This window comes from Phytophthora parasitica, assembly GCF_000247585.1.
Source record: "Phytophthora parasitica INRA-310 unplaced genomic scaffold supercont2.99, whole genome shotgun sequence".
Classification (NCBI taxonomy): domain Eukaryota; phylum Oomycota; class Peronosporomycetes; order Peronosporales; family Peronosporaceae; genus Phytophthora; species Phytophthora nicotianae.
This window is the reverse complement of record NW_008649085.1, coordinates 1-16,136: the sequence shown is the minus strand read 5'-3', so window position 1 is coordinate 16,136 and position 16,136 is coordinate 1. Positions and strand designations below refer to the sequence as shown.

At 49.3% G+C, this 16,136-nt stretch overlaps 8 protein-coding genes across 9 annotated transcripts; 6 read left to right on the top strand and 2 right to left on the bottom strand.

Moving 5' to 3' along the window:
* Positions 1-2,543: 2,543 nt before the first annotated feature.
* Positions 2,544-2,870, top strand: PPTG_24479 (hypothetical protein; the record flags this gene model as incomplete). Its single annotated transcript, XM_008917350.1, has 2 exons — positions 2,544-2,757; positions 2,863-2,870. The coding sequence occupies 2 exons, from the start codon at positions 2,544-2,546 to the stop codon at positions 2,868-2,870; spliced, it is 222 nt and encodes a 73-aa protein (XP_008915598.1).
* A 2,977-nt stretch (positions 2,871-5,847) lies between these two features.
* On the top strand, positions 5,848-6,745 carry PPTG_19079 (hypothetical protein). The gene has a single exon (XM_008917339.1). It carries the CDS (start codon positions 6,084-6,086, stop codon positions 6,612-6,614), a length of 531 nt encoding a protein of 176 aa, XP_008915587.1. The 5' UTR covers positions 5,848-6,083; the 3' UTR covers positions 6,615-6,745.
* On the bottom strand, positions 6,710-9,334 carry PPTG_19078 (the record flags this gene model as incomplete). 2 transcript variants are annotated; one of them, XM_008917338.1, is made up of 12 exons in its annotated part: positions 8,847-9,334; positions 8,684-8,782; positions 8,531-8,617; positions 8,375-8,452; positions 8,193-8,306; positions 7,994-8,125; positions 7,871-7,939; positions 7,567-7,818; positions 7,462-7,502; positions 7,276-7,400; positions 7,087-7,211; positions 6,710-7,015 (listed from the first exon to the last, which is right to left on the bottom strand). In XM_008917338.1, exons 1-12 carry the CDS (start codon positions 9,231-9,233, stop codon positions 6,857-6,859), a joined length of 1,668 nt encoding a protein of 555 aa, XP_008915586.1. In that variant the 5' UTR covers positions 9,234-9,334. The 2 variants fall into 2 exon arrangements, with proteins under 2 accessions (XP_008915586.1, XP_008915585.1); XM_008917337.1 differs by having other exon boundaries at positions 6,857-7,015; positions 7,994-8,128; positions 8,847-9,233.
* Positions 9,270-10,495, top strand: PPTG_19077 (ribosomal protein S2). The gene has a single exon (XM_008917336.1). It carries the CDS (start codon positions 9,400-9,402, stop codon positions 10,246-10,248), a length of 849 nt encoding a protein of 282 aa, XP_008915584.1. The 5' UTR covers positions 9,270-9,399; the 3' UTR covers positions 10,249-10,495.
* A 236-nt stretch (positions 10,496-10,731) lies between these two features.
* Positions 10,732-13,247, top strand: PPTG_19076 (hypothetical protein; the record flags this gene model as incomplete). The annotated part of the gene is made up of 3 exons (XM_008917335.1): positions 10,732-11,433; positions 11,502-12,833; positions 12,912-13,247. The coding sequence occupies 3 exons, from the start codon at positions 10,732-10,734 to the stop codon at positions 13,245-13,247; spliced, it is 2,370 nt and encodes a 789-aa protein (XP_008915583.1).
* A 102-nt stretch (positions 13,248-13,349) lies between these two features.
* Positions 13,350-14,622, top strand: PPTG_19075 (hypothetical protein; the record flags this gene model as incomplete). Its single annotated transcript, XM_008917334.1, has 5 exons — positions 13,350-13,625; positions 13,791-14,009; positions 14,066-14,219; positions 14,281-14,399; positions 14,464-14,622. 5 exons carry the CDS (start codon positions 13,350-13,352, stop codon positions 14,620-14,622), a joined length of 927 nt encoding a protein of 308 aa, XP_008915582.1.
* A 30-nt stretch (positions 14,623-14,652) lies between these two features.
* On the bottom strand, positions 14,653-15,602 carry PPTG_19074 (hypothetical protein; the record flags this gene model as incomplete). The annotated part of the gene is made up of 1 exon (XM_008917333.1): positions 14,653-15,602. A coding segment is annotated over one exon (851 nt), but the record flags the coding sequence as incomplete, so codon positions are not given.
* Positions 15,603-15,819: 217 nt separating this feature from the next.
* On the top strand, positions 15,820-16,128 carry PPTG_24478 (hypothetical protein; the record flags this gene model as incomplete). The annotated part of the gene is made up of 1 exon (XM_008917349.1): positions 15,820-16,128. A coding segment is annotated over one exon (309 nt), but the record flags the coding sequence as incomplete, so codon positions are not given.
* Positions 16,129-16,136: the final 8 nt, after the last annotated feature.

Sequence of the window (16,136 nt, the reverse complement as noted above, 5' to 3'; positions counted from 1 at the left end):
ACACAAACACAACTCGTACAAACCCTTAGGACGCTTTGACAGCACCACGTGGTGAACTCCTCGAACAGCAGTTCTTCTGTATCTGCTTTGGTAGCTACGACAGGTCTGGGCTACTCTCTGTGCAATTGGTTGTAGATCAATACACCCTAGTACGACAAGACGGTTTTAGTGGTTACGCTGGCTTTCAGTACGTGAGAGGGGACCTTGTTAAACAAGTTAGAAACTTGTCGCTGCAAGCTAAAATGTTGCGATTGAAGGGATGCAAATTCTTTGCTGGTGCTGTCCGTAGACATGCTACTTTGAGCGCCAGGAGTATGTTCAGATTAGTTGCCATATCTATGTCAGAACAAGCAAAAGTTGTCCACCTTCGTCAGTAGTATGTAGGAGTGCGCACTCAACGGAATTCACAGTGCTGTTTCCTCCAGCGTCGGTGTTTGCATGCACAATACTTGCTTAAATACATTCAGATGTAGGTCAAAAGCAAGCGTCCATCTGGGACCAGAGATACCCAAAGCAGCGACAGAGCCAACACTTTTGCCCCTCCCCACCCCCGCCCCGTAGCTTCCTTAATCCTTAACTACGAACCGGCTTGATTGACAAGCAATTCATCGGTAACGACTTGAATACCCTCTTTAAGCACGTAGCAACATCGTTCTAGAGGGGTGGCCAATGCTCGAACAACAGAACCATCTGGATACGGTAAGATGTTGTCGTTATACACATCGACTACGCTTTTTCCGTGTGCACCACTTTCAGCGCCGGTTGACATAGTCTTTCGATAGACCACTTACGTTACCTACGTAGCAGCACCTTTTCTCAAACTATGGGTGCCTGTGTTTGCTGGCTTGAGCTTCATTTGTCAAGCCGATCAAAGATCTCTTGGAGAAAGGACTGGACAACCTGATCACCATCTTGAGGGTTGCCAAATACGTATGATGAAAGTGTCGACTTATTTGTCATTTCCGCATGCACAGCTAAATTTTGATAGAACGCACACACGAGGATCCATGCTGCCAAGTACAATTTGCTCCGGCGCGTCACGCTCCTCAGATATGATTTTTTTTAGGCTAACGTAACTGGTGGAGAAGGGTGCCAGAGTGCTGGGTACTGCAAGATAAGCTGTCAAACTTTAACTTCATCATATCGTTGATGGGTGCAATGAGATGCCATTGCTCTGTGAGCACAGCTGAAACCGTATATTTTAGCGTACCCTTATCATATTTCGACTGAGAGAGTAGATACCTTAAGGAGGCTGATAAATTCTTCATACTGTGGACAAACGTTGTATTGTAGCATTTAAAAATGACATTATGATTACTAAAATATCCACACATAATGTTGTTGTGACATCAGTCAGGTGATCGAGTCCATACAAATTATGTCAGTCTTTTGTGGGGTTAATATTTGCACACTTACCAAGGCTGAAGCTAAAAGCGCAATAGAGAGTATGACCAAGTTACAACTTTATAACAGTATTGGTTGTTATATCTGTTAACGACTGCATTAACACCCGTATCGGTTCTTAGAAATCATGTTCTTTTTGTAGACCAGCTCGCAGTACAGATTTACCCGTCAAGCATGTAACATCGAAACAGTCTCATTTTGGTAGCTTTTTTTTAGGTCTATTTGTAACAATAGCCGACTATAGTTCTGATTCAAGCTCGTAGTTTTCCTAGTGTGCGCGTCTTTGCTTTTCTGACATAAACTCCAGGGTACCGTTACTATATATAACCCCACAGGGTCCTAGCAAGCAACGCTACCGTTACTATGTATAGCCTTACAGGGTTCTAGCAGGCAACGCTGTGCATTGGTAGTTCGGCCAGCGGAGCTATAAATTAACGTTACTAAGTAAATTACTGTTGTTGCCGCCTTCTCTTCGATTGGCAGCTCGCCTTGCCATATGTGCAATGTACAGTACCGCCACACAAAATAGTTGTCTACAGCATAACGTTACTAGTGCTTCGATACGAATTAAACGTACAGCCCAACTGGGGTTAATTCATGTCCATGTTGTGTTTTACACACAATTTCGTGCAATACAAGTACCAAATGAATCCTTTAATATTTTGCCACATTCGCATTTTTTCGAGGTATCGATCTGCGGAGGGAAAGCCATACATTATCGCATTGACTTAGAAAGAAAATAAAATTCTGGGTTCTATCTATCTGATGCGTTTGTACGAGCGGGGTTGTGGGGCTGGGAGGGAGGGAACTCGGTGGCAAAGACACCACCACCTCCCAGGAGGATCGCTTCATCGGGAGGACGGACAGCTTGGCCCACCGCCGTTAGGTCGGATCTCGAGTAGTATCAAGGTCCTCCTCCTCGGGCGGGCTCCCCAGCGATAGGACAAGGAAGGACACGGAGGATGACTCTTCAGGCACAAAAGGCGCCGCGCAAGCGCGGTGTGTTGACAAGGAAACCCGCAGCAAGAGAGTGACGCTCCGTCCAGGCGACACCAGTTGAGGCGGCTCTTGCATAGTTCCCTCCCGGAGACTTGGTGGTTCGTGTTTAGGCTTGCAAGAGAGAAACCTGGACCTTCGAAATGAACTCCGTGGTGGCCGTGATGCTCGCTGAGAATCAGTGCGGTAGTAGTCCGGTGCTTGACCTGCCTCGAGCGCCAGACACCCCAGAGTTGGTCAACGGTTCCACGATACCCGCCTCGTTGTGCCCCCTTGATGGTCAAAGGTTAGAGCCAACGGGCTGCGGCACGAGCAACATCGGTCTCCATTGTTGGAGGAAGGAGGTAGTCACAGAAGGTCCGTTCAGCGCACACCAGGCAGCTACGTAGGACAAGAGGGTTAAAATTGCAATTTATTTGTTCTATTTTAATATCAAAGAGGTGACGTATATCGATATTACAGGTTTCTAAATTATGCGTGATCATTTCGGCAAGGTGATCTGAACTCTCGATCCCGTGAAGCAGATGGCATCAGACAGGATGCTTACAATTCCTCATAATAATTACATAGACAAGGTTAAGCCACATGACTGCTCAAAGTGCACCAGCATCAGCTAATACATGTAGCAGTAGTAGTCAATTGTAATATGCAGATTCAGCTCCCCTAAGCTTTGCCCATTCTGATTTGCTTCCTGCGTGTCGTAGGTATGTAAAATGGAAATCTGGTATTCTAGCTTTCAGTATTCTCAAAATGGTACTATTGTAGTACTGCACCCCGTTTTTCGTGCACACGGACCTTTGATAAACTTCCGGAATCCGGAAGTCCGGAACCCGGAAACAATGTTCCTTTTGTCAAATATCTTCAGGTTGAAACCTAATGCGTTTGTTTCCCATATGGTCCACCCCCGCGAGAATAGGTTGCTTTACTACTGTATGTACGGGAACGACGCACAGAGCATTACTAGTACTAGAAAGATACATGTATCGTAAACATTTGTTGGTTGTATTAGCATCGAAGCCTTTAAGTACAGTTTCAAATCCACTATTTGTGCCCAGGTGGCTCCAAGTTGGAGTCCAATCGTACTTTTACATGTACATGACCGTGGCGATTACTGGTAAGATAACAAAAGAGAGTGCAATTTTCATATCATCAGTAGAAGTACTTACATGCACCAACAGGATGATATTAACACATGAGTTCACCCTTTATTAAAGAAAACTGCTACATTATTTACAGCAATCAAAACTTCGAGCAGGAGGACGTCAAAATGCGCGTGTCCGCGCTAGGTTCGTCTCGTGGATGTCGTTTACCTTGGTTTTTAAGTTTCTCGAATGTTCCGAGATTGTACATGTATAAAACTGCTTATTTCCGGATCCGGTTGTTGCTGTACATGTACAACGATATAGTACACACGCCATTGGTCAATATCTGTCGAGATTGTGGTAACGCAAGGTCATGATTTGCCAGCATTAGGTACATGAAATTCATGTACCTAATGCTTAATATTCATGATGAATATTAAGTTTGCAAAGAATCGAATATACGGATTGCCAGCCCCTACAGAATCCGCAATGATCCTAAGGCTATTATCTAACGTTATTAAAATAATTCTGCGCGTTATTACAAATATTATTTAACAATCAAACAACGCATTACAAAGTACAATAAAAGCATTAAGTCGAGAAAAAAAAGTGTGAGCTAGAAATGTATTGGTTGTAATTCACCTTAGTATTAAGCCTGATATCATGTATGTAAAATGTCTTCACTTTTTTTATTGCCCACATATTTGCATTTGGTGGTCAGTATTCTTAGTACAACGTACAAGTTCGATAGTAATAACAATACATAAACTGTCGTACTAAAGCCGCGGTTTACGGTGTGGCTAAAATATCGTGCCCTATTTCGAAAGCTCACTGTTTCAGTTTGTGTTATGCTAGGTCAGACCACAATAGTGTGCTTCCAAAACGGATATTTGGACGACTCTAGTTTGACTTCCCTGTTTAAAAAATGAACCTGCTGATTGGCTTCCCGATAGTTCGGATCAAATACCCCCATAATCGAATGTGGACTTAAGATTGTATCCCGAAGTGTTTCTAAATACAAGAAACGAGGTGGTTTCGGTGCTATACTTGTTTCGTCTGTACCGTAAGCGAGAAAAGTGGACGAAAGCGATACAGTTGACAGGATAGAAAGAACTTAATCTTAATAAAATGTACCTCTTTATTTTAGATATAAACAGACTAACTTGTTCTTCTTTTCTATTTCGGTTAAGTTTTGCTTCGTTATATCGTGGTACGCAGTCTATCGTGAATATCTTAGGCATACAAAATCTCCTCGAGCGATGGTCCATACAACGCGTCCTTTCCCAACAGTAGCGAGAAATCCGATTCGATCTAATGAGCTGTATCCGCAATGCGATAGTCAGGACGGGAAAATCACGAGTGTCGATTCCCGCATTTGATGGAGTTGTTCAGCACACAACTTGCTGTGGTAATTCATGCCAACGATCGCTTGATCGTTTGATCACTTCCCGAGTTTGCGACACAGTGCTCAGTCTCACTCTTTATGTTATATTTCGTACTTCTATTTATTGCGGTTATGACCCTCACAGCCGAGGTACATATTATGAGTTCTATTGTTGCGTCCAAATTTTATGCATGGCGCGGTGATTTATGTAATCGCTAGCGTTGCGACCGAATAATGAGCCACGCTCCCGCTACCTGCGGTTGGAATAAACGATTGCTTCATTCTCGTTAATTAGAGGTACATGTACAAAATCGACTACAAAATACTGATTGCTTTAAAACAATCCCTATACTCCCAGGTTAACCTGTGCTATCCATAGACATAGTGGATTGTACATCAAAGCTCTCATTGAGAAGTCCTGTGTATAACCATCCCAAAACCGTAATTCTGTCTAAAATATGTTCATTGTACTTTATAAATATTCAGTAATGGTTGAATATGTAAGTGGTAGTCTGCATGCCCCACCACAAAGAACAAACGCTCCATTGTTCTACCCTCAACTTTATCGACCTGGCAATCAGGAGTATTTTTTGCACACCTCTTAGTATTTTTAGAACAACGCACCAAATGGAAGTCTATTTACTTTTGTGTCGTTGAAAAGTTGATGGCGTAGAACTGCTTCCAATTTGCTATGTTAAACGGAGCTCCCATGCGCGTATTTCAGCAAAATAACACCAGTTTACCTAATACTACATGTGTATGTCTCAATTAGTCTGCCTCAGGCTAAATGGTCACATTTATGGTGAGTTTGAGTGATTTTTGCTGACTAGAATACCTCCAATTTCGCATCAGAAAATGTGAAATACCATGGAGCAAACAAATTTTCTCATGCTCAATAAAAGTGAATTATCAATAAATTCTTTTGTCAATTGGTCACTTTTTCGATTTGCATCGGCATCCCATAATGTTTGATTGGTCGCGTTTTTACAGAGCAGGACTGAAAGACAGTTTGGTCGATCCTAATTATTATCCTGATCAGTCCACGCACCGAATGTCGGTTATCTAGACTCTCGCGCCACGCGCAGTTCAATCCCATCACGCACCGCCTTCGGGAATGAGTGATTCTAGGGTTACCCTAGTTGGGTAATGCAGTAAATGCCTGAGCGACATTGAGCTCATTATCGATTTCTCCTCCTTCCAGCAAGGCAAAGACAACAATGAAGTTTATCTTCCAGGTTCTCGCGACATTGGCGCTCGTTACAGGCACTGCGTCTGCTTTGGACAAAGGCATTCTTCTCGGTGAGACTTTCGGTGGACCCCACGGCGATAAGTACTCGGACCTGGACCTCGTTTCACCTGGTCAAATTGTGAACTCCATCACGGTTCGATCTGCTGACCGTGTGGATGCCGTCAGCCTCAACGTGACGGATCTCACCGGGCAAACGACTATCTTGTACCACGGTGGCAAGGGCGGTGACTCGGAAACCCTCCAGCTAGACCAGGGTGAGCACATCATCGGCGTCCAGGCGCACTGGGGCAAGTACTACCGCAAAACGCGTCTCATGTACGTCGAGTTCACCACCGACAAGAAGCGCACCATTTCTGGTGGAACCCCGGCGGTCGATGCGGACAGAATGGGTAAGGACAGCGCACTAGAGGGTTATCAGTTGGGCGGCTTCGTCGGATACAGCGGTAACGAGCTTGACTCGATGGGAGCCATCTGGACTAGCATTAATCCGGTGGTGTGAATTTAAGCGGAACTCGACTACGAGTCTATCTCGACCGAAGAAAGAGCTTCTAGCGTTAGGGGGAGGTTCGTGAGAAGTAGATAGACTACAACGAGTGGCAATGAGAAAAACACGTTTGTTAAATCTCTCCCTTTTCAGAGGGTAATATCCGGATAGCTACATGTAGTGTGCATGATGGAGGTCTGGAAGATAAGAATCTTGCGAATGTTAGGCACTACTCGTCGCAGAAGGTTTGGTAACACCTACGCCACCACATTTCGTTTCGGAAACGTGCTTCGGATAAAGTTGCGCCACCGGGAACGCTCCGGTGCTTGCGGGTCAGATCGACGACGTCGAAGTTGTTCCTCCATGCTGGAGATGCGTGGGGGCGCGCATTCCTCAATCGAGTACCGATTGGTGAGCTATAGACACAAGCATGCATCAAGACACGTCACTAACATACAACAACCATTGATTTAACGGAACGTGTCACCTGAATGCGACGTCGGCTGTCATTGCCTTTAGAGCTGGCTAGACTGCTTTGACCAATGCTGTTTGTCGCCTTTTTCTTCTTGTCGTATCGATCGTCCGAGTGTATCTGTTCCAAGTACCGTTCACCTACAAGTGGAGCATGGGTTAGACTCCTTAACTCTAAACGTTGCTCGTATACCGTTACCAATACCTTTCCAGCAAAACGGGATGCCAGTTTCGTTTTCATACTTCGCAATACGGTTCAGCAGTATCGTGGTGTATTTCGGCAGTTCTCTCTCGATGCGCAGACGAGTTCTTTCGTCAGGAACACCATGTCTGGGTACGTTAGAACGTTAAAACAAATAGATATCGCGAGTCCGTTTTATATGATACATACTCTGCGCGAGCTTGTAGGATCTCCTCTCGCTTGGTAACGTACTATCAGTGCAGTACCAACATTGATCAGTGTTCGTAGGAGTAACATCAATGCGACAATACGTACAATTATGAGTTCTCTCATTATTGATGTTTGACGCTTCAGACGTTCCAGCGCTTTCTCGTGAGCGCGAAAGACCTTGTAGGACAGCTCTGAGTCAGGTTTCATCATCATACTAGCGAAGTATTTGCGCTGATCAGAGCTGTATCCCAGTAGGTCCCAGTGCTCTGTTATGGCATTTCGCAGTTTGGAAACCTCAACAGCAGTCGCAGCAAAGCGTTTGTGGTGACGTTGGAGTCTCGTCAACTCCGCCTCGCACTACAGAGCGTCAGCCATTTGCACTATTTCCTCGCGAATATGTGCAACTCACCGATGCGAGAGTAGCTTTACCAACTCCACGCACAGCTTCCCGGAAACGTTCCCGCTCTTCTTCCGAAATCTACACTCAGACACTTAGCGTAAAATACTCAACACAATGTTTCTATTTACCCACCTGCAGCTCGCGCCAAAGCTCATGGATTTGCCCAATCATCTCCGCTAGACGTAGTTCGTGGTTGACCTTGAGCTCTCGCAGCTCGACAGTTCTCAGTGAGATCTTCTGGAGCATTTCAACCGACAAATCTCGCTTCTAAAGAGCAAATCGAAGGATATGACACAGTAGAATCCACAAACCACAGGCATTGCCCCATTACCTTCAGGCGATCGTTGATGTCCGGTGCAAACGTGTGGTCGGGTTCTACTTGCAGCTCTTGAGCGAGCTTTACGCATTCGCTTACGGCCTCTAGAAGAGCAGCTCGTCGTGTGTGCTGCTCAAATGACAACCCGGGTCACGTTAGAAAGAACAGGGCACGATCATAATGCAACTATCGCTCACCACTTCTCGTGACTTGTTCTTGACGATTTCCTGTAGTGCTGCCTTGTAATCTTCACTGAGGATAGATACATCCGAGCGCTACAAACAGCAGCATTAACACTTTAACACTAAGATAGATACTCTATCGTACTCTTCCAGTGGTAGACTACCACGCACCAAAACGGACGTGGTGCCCAACTTCCTGTCCATCAGACTCAACTGATCTCGTAGTTTGGTAACCTCAGCCAAGCGACTAGTGCGAACCTGATTCGGAACAACATGAGCACTACCTCCGAACGTACAGAGCAACAAAACATCGAGCCACCGTACGCTGTCCAGGAATTTAAACTCCATCTCAAGCGCAGCAAGTCGGTCGCGGAGCGCACCGCCACACAGCTCGTCTAGGGACTGGATGCACCATCCAGTTGACTATCATTACACAGTGAGCTAACTCAGTCCCTACAAATACCAAAGTTCGTCTGTCTTTCCGAACCTCGTTGCCCTGGAACTGCGCCGTGATGGTCTGAACTTCCGTCTCCAACTCCGCTATGCGAGTCGTTGCGCGCTCGACCTCCTTGCGCCAATTAACCACTCTGTTCTGGCAGCTTTTCTTGATCGTAGCGACCAGAAGCTTCTTTTGCTGCAATTGTTCCTCATCATTCAGACCAAACGCCTGCCACAGCTCCGTCAACTGCTCCAACACGTCGGCTACAACAGGCTGCAACGCCAGTTGGACGTTAAAGTCTCTGCCATTAGCGCGAACTGCATCGCCGCTCCGATCGCTGCTCTCCGCCATGTTAGAGGAAAAAAGGCAATGCTCACGTTGACACCAGATCGTGTCGACGTATCTGATAATGGATACATTGGTGTACATCCTCATCAGAATACGTGCTCCACACCAATATCAAAATAGCGACGGGACCGAACTCGCTTATGTCCGATCGACTGTTTGGTTGGTGGTCGAGAGCTCTTTGACCGAGTCGGTCCTAAATGCCGCCGAGCACAATTCATCGCTCTTTGAAAAGAACAGGAATCAAATCGCAGCAATGGCTACCCAACGTGAGGAGGACATCAAGATGATGCTGGCCGCCCAGGTCCACATCGGCACGCGCAATGCCGACTCCAAGATGGCGGACTACATCTGGCGCCGCCGTAACGACGGCATCCACATCATTAACGTGGGCAAGACGTGGGAGAAGCTCATGCTCGCTGCTCGCGTGATCGTGGCCGTCGAGAACCCGGAGGACGTGATTGCCATCTCGGCCCGCCCGTACGGCCAGCGCGCTGTGCTTAAGTTCGCCCAGCACACCGGCTGCCAGGCTATTGCCAGCCGCTTCACGCCCGGCACGTTCACCAACCAGATCACCAAGCAGTTCCGCGAGCCGCGTCTGCTCATCATCACGGACCCGCGCACCGACTCGCAGGCCGTGCGTGAGTCGTCGTTCGTCAACGTGCCCGTGATCGCCTTCTGCGACTCGGACTCGCCTCTGCAGTTCGTGGACGTTGCCATCCCGGCCAACAACAAGGGCAAGCTGTCCATCGGTCTGCTCTACTGGCTGCTCGCCCGTGAGGTGCTGCGTCTGCGTGGCACGATCTCGCGTGCTCTGCCTTGGGACGTGGCTGTGGACCTGTTCCTGTACCGTGACCCGGAGGAGCTCAAGAAGGCTGAGGAGGCTCAGGCCACCGCTGCCGAGGAGGCCCAGACCCGCGCTGGCTGGGGTGACGCCGCCCCGCAGACCCCTGCGGAGCCCGCCCTGTACGCCGCTGAGCCTGCTGCCCCCGCCGCCCCTGCGGCTGAGTGGACCGCCTCGGGCAACACCGAGTGGTCGGGCGAGGCTGGCGCTGCTTCCAACTGGGACGCCGCCGCCCCCGCTGCCAGCAGCGGCTGGGACTAAGCGTCTTGTACCTGGATGGTCAGTTGATGCTGAATCACAAGCTGCAACTCTTTGGTTCTTTTCGATGAAGTTTTGGAGTATTCTTGCAGGGTGCTAGTGGCTCCGCTGTGCGGATGTGGACGCATGGAATAGACGACGGTGTTATGCGATGGCACCTGGTTAATGCGACCGATAGCTTCTGTCATAACGGCGACACGTTAATACACTCTCAAGGCAACCCAAACATACACTGTTCTCATCTTGCTCATGTTCCGTCACTCATTTACGCTCATGTTGAAGGGGTTTCCATCTTCAATTCACTCCATACAAATTCTCTGTGTAGACCTTGCCAATAATCCGTTTTCTAGGGTACTCAAAATTTCATGTTTTGAACACCACATTCAAGAACGTGGAAGATCCAGCATACAAACTTCAAGTCAAAATATCGGCCAGCCTAGTGGCTGCCCTTGTCGCCTCGCACAAGGAAAAATCCGAGCCAAAGGGATGAGCGAGCAGGACGCGGCTGTGGAGGCGGCTCCGGCAACACCTACGCCCGCTAAAGTGGTCGAAAACGCAGAACCGACCGAGAAGATGACGGTTGACGCGAAAGTGGCCGAGGAGGCGGCCACGAAGCACGAAGAAAAGCCCAAGGCGGGCGACGAACAGGCCGCGACGCCGCTCAAGCGCCGCACGTCGAGTCCCCGCGTGGCCAAGCAGCCCAAAGAGACGGAGGGCGACGATACCGAGTCAGAGCCTGAGAAACACCCTAAAAAACGCGCAAAAACCACGAAGGGAGCCAAACGAGGCCCCAAGCCTGGCCGTAGAAAGAAGGCTGCGATTGAGACCGAAGACGACGCGGTCGAGGAGCAAAGGGAGGTGGAGAAAAAGGTGGCGGCTCTAAGTGACGATGTCAAGGGCAGATTCGGCCAGATTGTATGGGCCAAGATGGCAGGCTACCCGTTCTGGCCCTGTATCATCACGGACCCACGTTTGTTACCCAAGAAGCTGCAGGAGACGGCCATGAAGCACCTGGAGACTAAATTTCTGGTGTTTTTCTACGTATCCAACAATTACGCCCCCATCTCCTTCAAGATGATCGAGTCATGGGACGATACAAAGAATAAATACCGCGAAGGATACCCGGAGAAGGACTCGAAGGCTCCCAAGCGACGTGCTAAGCTCATGTTGGCAATTGAAGTGGCAGATGTACGTGGTATGAGTGCAAATTGCTGCTTATAGAGGACTAAACGCTCTGTTTTCTGTGTTTAATTCAGAAAGAGACCAAGCTGCCGATTGAGGACAGAGCGGACGGTCTATTGAAGCCTGTAGAGATGGTAGCAGTACAGCAGCCAGCAGATATGCCTACCCCTGTGAAGCGAAAGCCTGGTCGACCTCCCAAGGCCAAGACAGCGCCCAAGGCTACGCCAACGAAAACCCCCAAGAAGCGATTGACAAAGGACGAGACGGAGGAAGTGACAGACGAAAAGGAAGCTACGCCTGCGATTACACAAGAAGAGGAGGAGGAAACGACACCACCGCTGAGCAAGGAGGAGATTAAGGCGAAGGTGGCAAGTCGCAAGACGCCCAAGAAGAAAGGAGCGGATGACGTCGTCAATGCAGCGGGAGCTTCTGTTAAGAAGGCACCGAAAGCCACGACAAAACACAAGTTGAACGGTTCGGACATTGATAGCAAGCGCAAGAAGGAGATTGAGCTGGTGGTCCCCCATAAGACCGTCAAGTCAGCCGATATTCGCGAGATGACGGAGGAAGCAGCCAAGAAGAAGCTGAATGGACCGAAGAGCAAGACCAAGAAGGACAAGGGAGACTACAAGGTGGGCGACTTGGCCTCGTTCGCCAGTAAGATGACGCGGCTACACATGAAGGAATCGTCGCGGAATAACGACGAGCTGGTCGTTATGATGCAGGAGCTTTTCAAAGAAACGCTCATGTATCGCTCGGACGTGGAGCGATCGGGACTGGCAGCGATCATTGCGCTGCTGCGCAAGAGCTCGAATCAAACGGTCGGCAAGACGGCGAGCGCGCTTCGCAAGCACATGATGAACATTTTGAACAATGACACAGAGATCACCCATTTGGGCAAGAAAGGCCACCAAGACACTGCGGCTTCTGGCATCAAGAAGCGGAAAGCGGAGAATGGGAGTGCAGTGAAGACAGAAGAGCAGACAAAGGTATCATCTCCAGAGAACAGTGGTGGTAAGGAAGACTCTGCTGCGAAGGATAAGGCTGCTTCTTCTGCTGTGAATGCGTTGCCCACAACGAAAGCAGAAGAATCGAAGGAATCGAAGGATGCTGAAGTGAAAGAAGCGAATAAACCCGTGGAAAATGTGGCAGCACAGCCAGCAGTTGCGGAGCATGAAGTAGTGAAAACGGAGGGATCTGCTGCTGCTGAGGTGGGAGCAGTCAAGGAAGAGCGATCAGCGGTTCCAGTGAAGACGGAGAAGACTGATGATGGCGCAGTGAAAGACACAGATATGTTTGAAGCACCTGAACACATGGACAAGAACCGAACGATCTTTGTGAACATGCTGAGCGAGATCCTCGACCAGGACGGAGCAAAGCGTGCTGACCTGGCAACGGAAATTGAGGTGCGTTGATCGACTATTCGTTAGTGGCCGGACACTTAGAAGCTGACTCGGTTGTGTTGTTCGGGTATGTTTTGGCAGGCCGCATTGTTCGAGCGCTTCAAGGAGAGCAGCGAAGATTACTTGACACAAGCGCGTATCATCATATTTGGCCTGAAGGAGAACGCCCCCATGCGGAAGCGACTCTTTTCTGGTGCCCTACACTGCCTCGAGTTCGCATACGCCGACGATGCGGTAAGTCAAGTAGCTGCGTTTATGGAGTTGATCAAAGTTGATGACGCTCACGAGTGTTTTGTTGACAGTTTTTCAAGGCGTCGGAGTGATCGTAGGAAACTTATTCGTCTACTCTTTGAGATATTGCCGAAAACAAACTCAAAGAGTTCGAACTTGTTTATCTTGTTTCATTTTTTATCATGATAAAGGGGTTTACTCGTTCTGATATCAATATAAAGAGGGTTCTAGCTGCCGTAATCCTCTTTATCTGCATACTCGAAGAGCTCCCCCCGATCTGATCTGATCATGGCGCGGGCGAACCTCCTGCTAAGTGCAGAGCTCGAGCGCGCGTTCGCCGACGCACAGAGTGGCAAGCTCCGCTTTGTCAAGGTGTCTATTGAGGGCGAGTCGTTTGTGCTAAGCGCAGCGGGGCCTGCGACGTCGGAGCCGCGCAATGACGTAGAGCAGCTTGTGACAGCCAACCTCAATGCGGAACAGGCAGCGTTCGTGCTGCTGTGCCCGGACACGAATGTGGCTGCGCTGCGTTGGGTACTATTGGCTTTTGTCCCTGAGAGCGTGAGCGTGCGTGATCGTATGCTCTACTCGTCGTCGCGTGACTCGCTCAAGAAGCAACTTGGACTCAACTATTTCTCAGGAGAATTCCACGCCACCGAACTGGCACGTTGCTGGGCTATTAAGAGCAGAAGGTAAAGAAATTAATACTGATTACTGTGCAATTTTGTGCAGAGCGAAGTGACGTGGGAGAGTTTTTTGGAGGCGAGGAAGAAGCAGGCGGCGGACGCACCTCTGTCCGAGTCGGAGCGGCTGCTTAAGGAAGCGGCATTGTTGGAGCGTGATACGAACGTCAAGTCCAGCGCGATGGGTGTCGTACCCTTTGAGATCACGCAGAACGTGCGTGATAAGCTGAGACTGTTGCAGGATAACAAGTTCGACTGGATCGCTATGGTGAGTTAAGAAGGTCTGGTTTGGATTGAAGAATGCTGATTCATTAATTTTTGTAGAAATTGAGCGAGGATAACGAGAGTGTCGAGGTGGTGAAGAGTCTGGAGAACGTAGAGCTGATTGACGTGCCATCAACGCTGGACCGTCGCACTCCGAGCTTCGTGGCGTATCGCTACCGCGGACCGGTGGCGTCCGGAGCCACGTCGGCACTGAGTACGTTATTTTGGCGTTATTTCACGAACACTGGACGTTTAATAACACGATTGTCTGGTAGTTTTCATGTATGTGTGTCCTGAAGACTCGCCTGTGCGTCTGAAAATGGTCTACTCGACCTGCAAAGCTACGGTTCTCTCTGTCGCCAACGAACAACTTCACATCAAGTTTGACCACACGGTGCGTAGCCGCACTATGACTGTACCTTGTTATACAGCCCACTGACGTGTTGTCTGCCTTTCAGATTGAGATCAACAACCCTTCCAGTGCCGTAGATGATATTCGCTCGGAGCTGGCTCCTAAGACCGAGGAAGAGCTTAAACCGCGCGAATTTGCACGACCTGCTGCTCCTGGTCGTGGACGCGGCCGAGGAAGAGGTCGTGGTCCTCCTGGCTCTAAGTAAAGCAATTCAACTGCAGTAGACGTGGCTCAAGTGGAGATCAACGACACAAAAATGAAGCGTGAACGGTCCTGTATTGACCCTACCATAGGCTCTAGCCTCTGATGTAGCTCCTCAGCTCTAGTGCTACGTTTATCTCCTGCCTTTCTTCTTTCCCTTCTTCTTGCCACCGCCAGACGTTGTCGCAGCTCCAGCTGCAGCCGCTGCCTTCTTCTTGGCCTCTTCGGCCTCCTTCTCCAGTCGCACCTTGCGAGACTGCAGCTTGGGGATAAGCTCGGCCATCTTGATCATGAGCGTCTTGCGGTTCGGGATGTCTGGGTTCTCAGGTGTGCCATTGTCGCGCACAAGACGTACGCGGATACGACCCGAGACGAGCCAGTCGCGCGGATACTTTTTGGCCGGCTCGAGCACGTGCGGTAGCTTGAAATACGTGCAAACTTCCGACATTTCGTCGGCTATCGGGGTCTCACATGCGTTCTGCTTGGGGATACGACGGCCCTGCTGCACCGTCTTCTTGTTGTCGATGTAGTTGGGGTAGAAGGTCATGAAAGTCGACGTGGGGGTGCCCTCAGCCAGTCCATAAGCGTAAATGATCTTGGGCCGCACGGGCTCCATGGGCGGCATCATACCGGACATACCGGGCATACCACCCATCGGCATACCCCCCATACCGGGCATTGGCATACCTCCCATACCGGGCATACCTCCCATTGGGGGCATTCCGGGCATGCCACCCCCCATACCCTGCATCATCTCCATCATTTGCGACATATCGGGCATTCCTCCGCCGCCACCACCGCCTAACATACCCATGAGGTCCGCTGGGTTGAATTGTCCGGGGTGAGGACGCGTACGACTAGGTGCCGGCTGCGCCATCGGGATGGCATTGGAGTCGTACCGCTCGCCGGCGACGTTCTCCTTCGCGCGGCCCTTTCGCACCATGATCTCCTTGGCTTGTGTACGTGAACACTTCAGTGAAAAACGCTTTTCTAAAGAAAGAAGTTTTCTTCATAAAAAGATGCTTTTTAAGCGCTACTTTAGGTCGATCGCAACGTAACGCATCACAAACCGACGCGGGTCCCGGGTCGATGTATGGGATTTTAATTTAGAAGCATACTGGAATCAAGATGCGGGTCCCCGAAAAAAAAATAGTCCAGAGAGATATGGATATGCCACTACAAGTCGCATCCGTTCGCCAAGATGCTCTACGTCTCCGCACAATGGGCTAGTCTTACGCTACTGCTACTCCTCACGGTGCTAGTTGTGTCCACCGTCAACGCCGAGTTCTTCGTGCCAGAGGACGTCCCCGGTCCACCCGAGAAGATTCTGGTATCTCCAGCTAGTGACACATCGATGCGTGTGCAGTTCTTCCCACCATTAAACGTCAAACCCGAGGGCGTCAATGGTGCTCCTGTCATTGGATATAAAGTGGAAGTAGCTCGACGTGTGGACGAGGTGCAGACGTTCTCAGTGGCAGCCATTGGTCCCATCCTAGCGGGTGGCTACAAGGTCACATT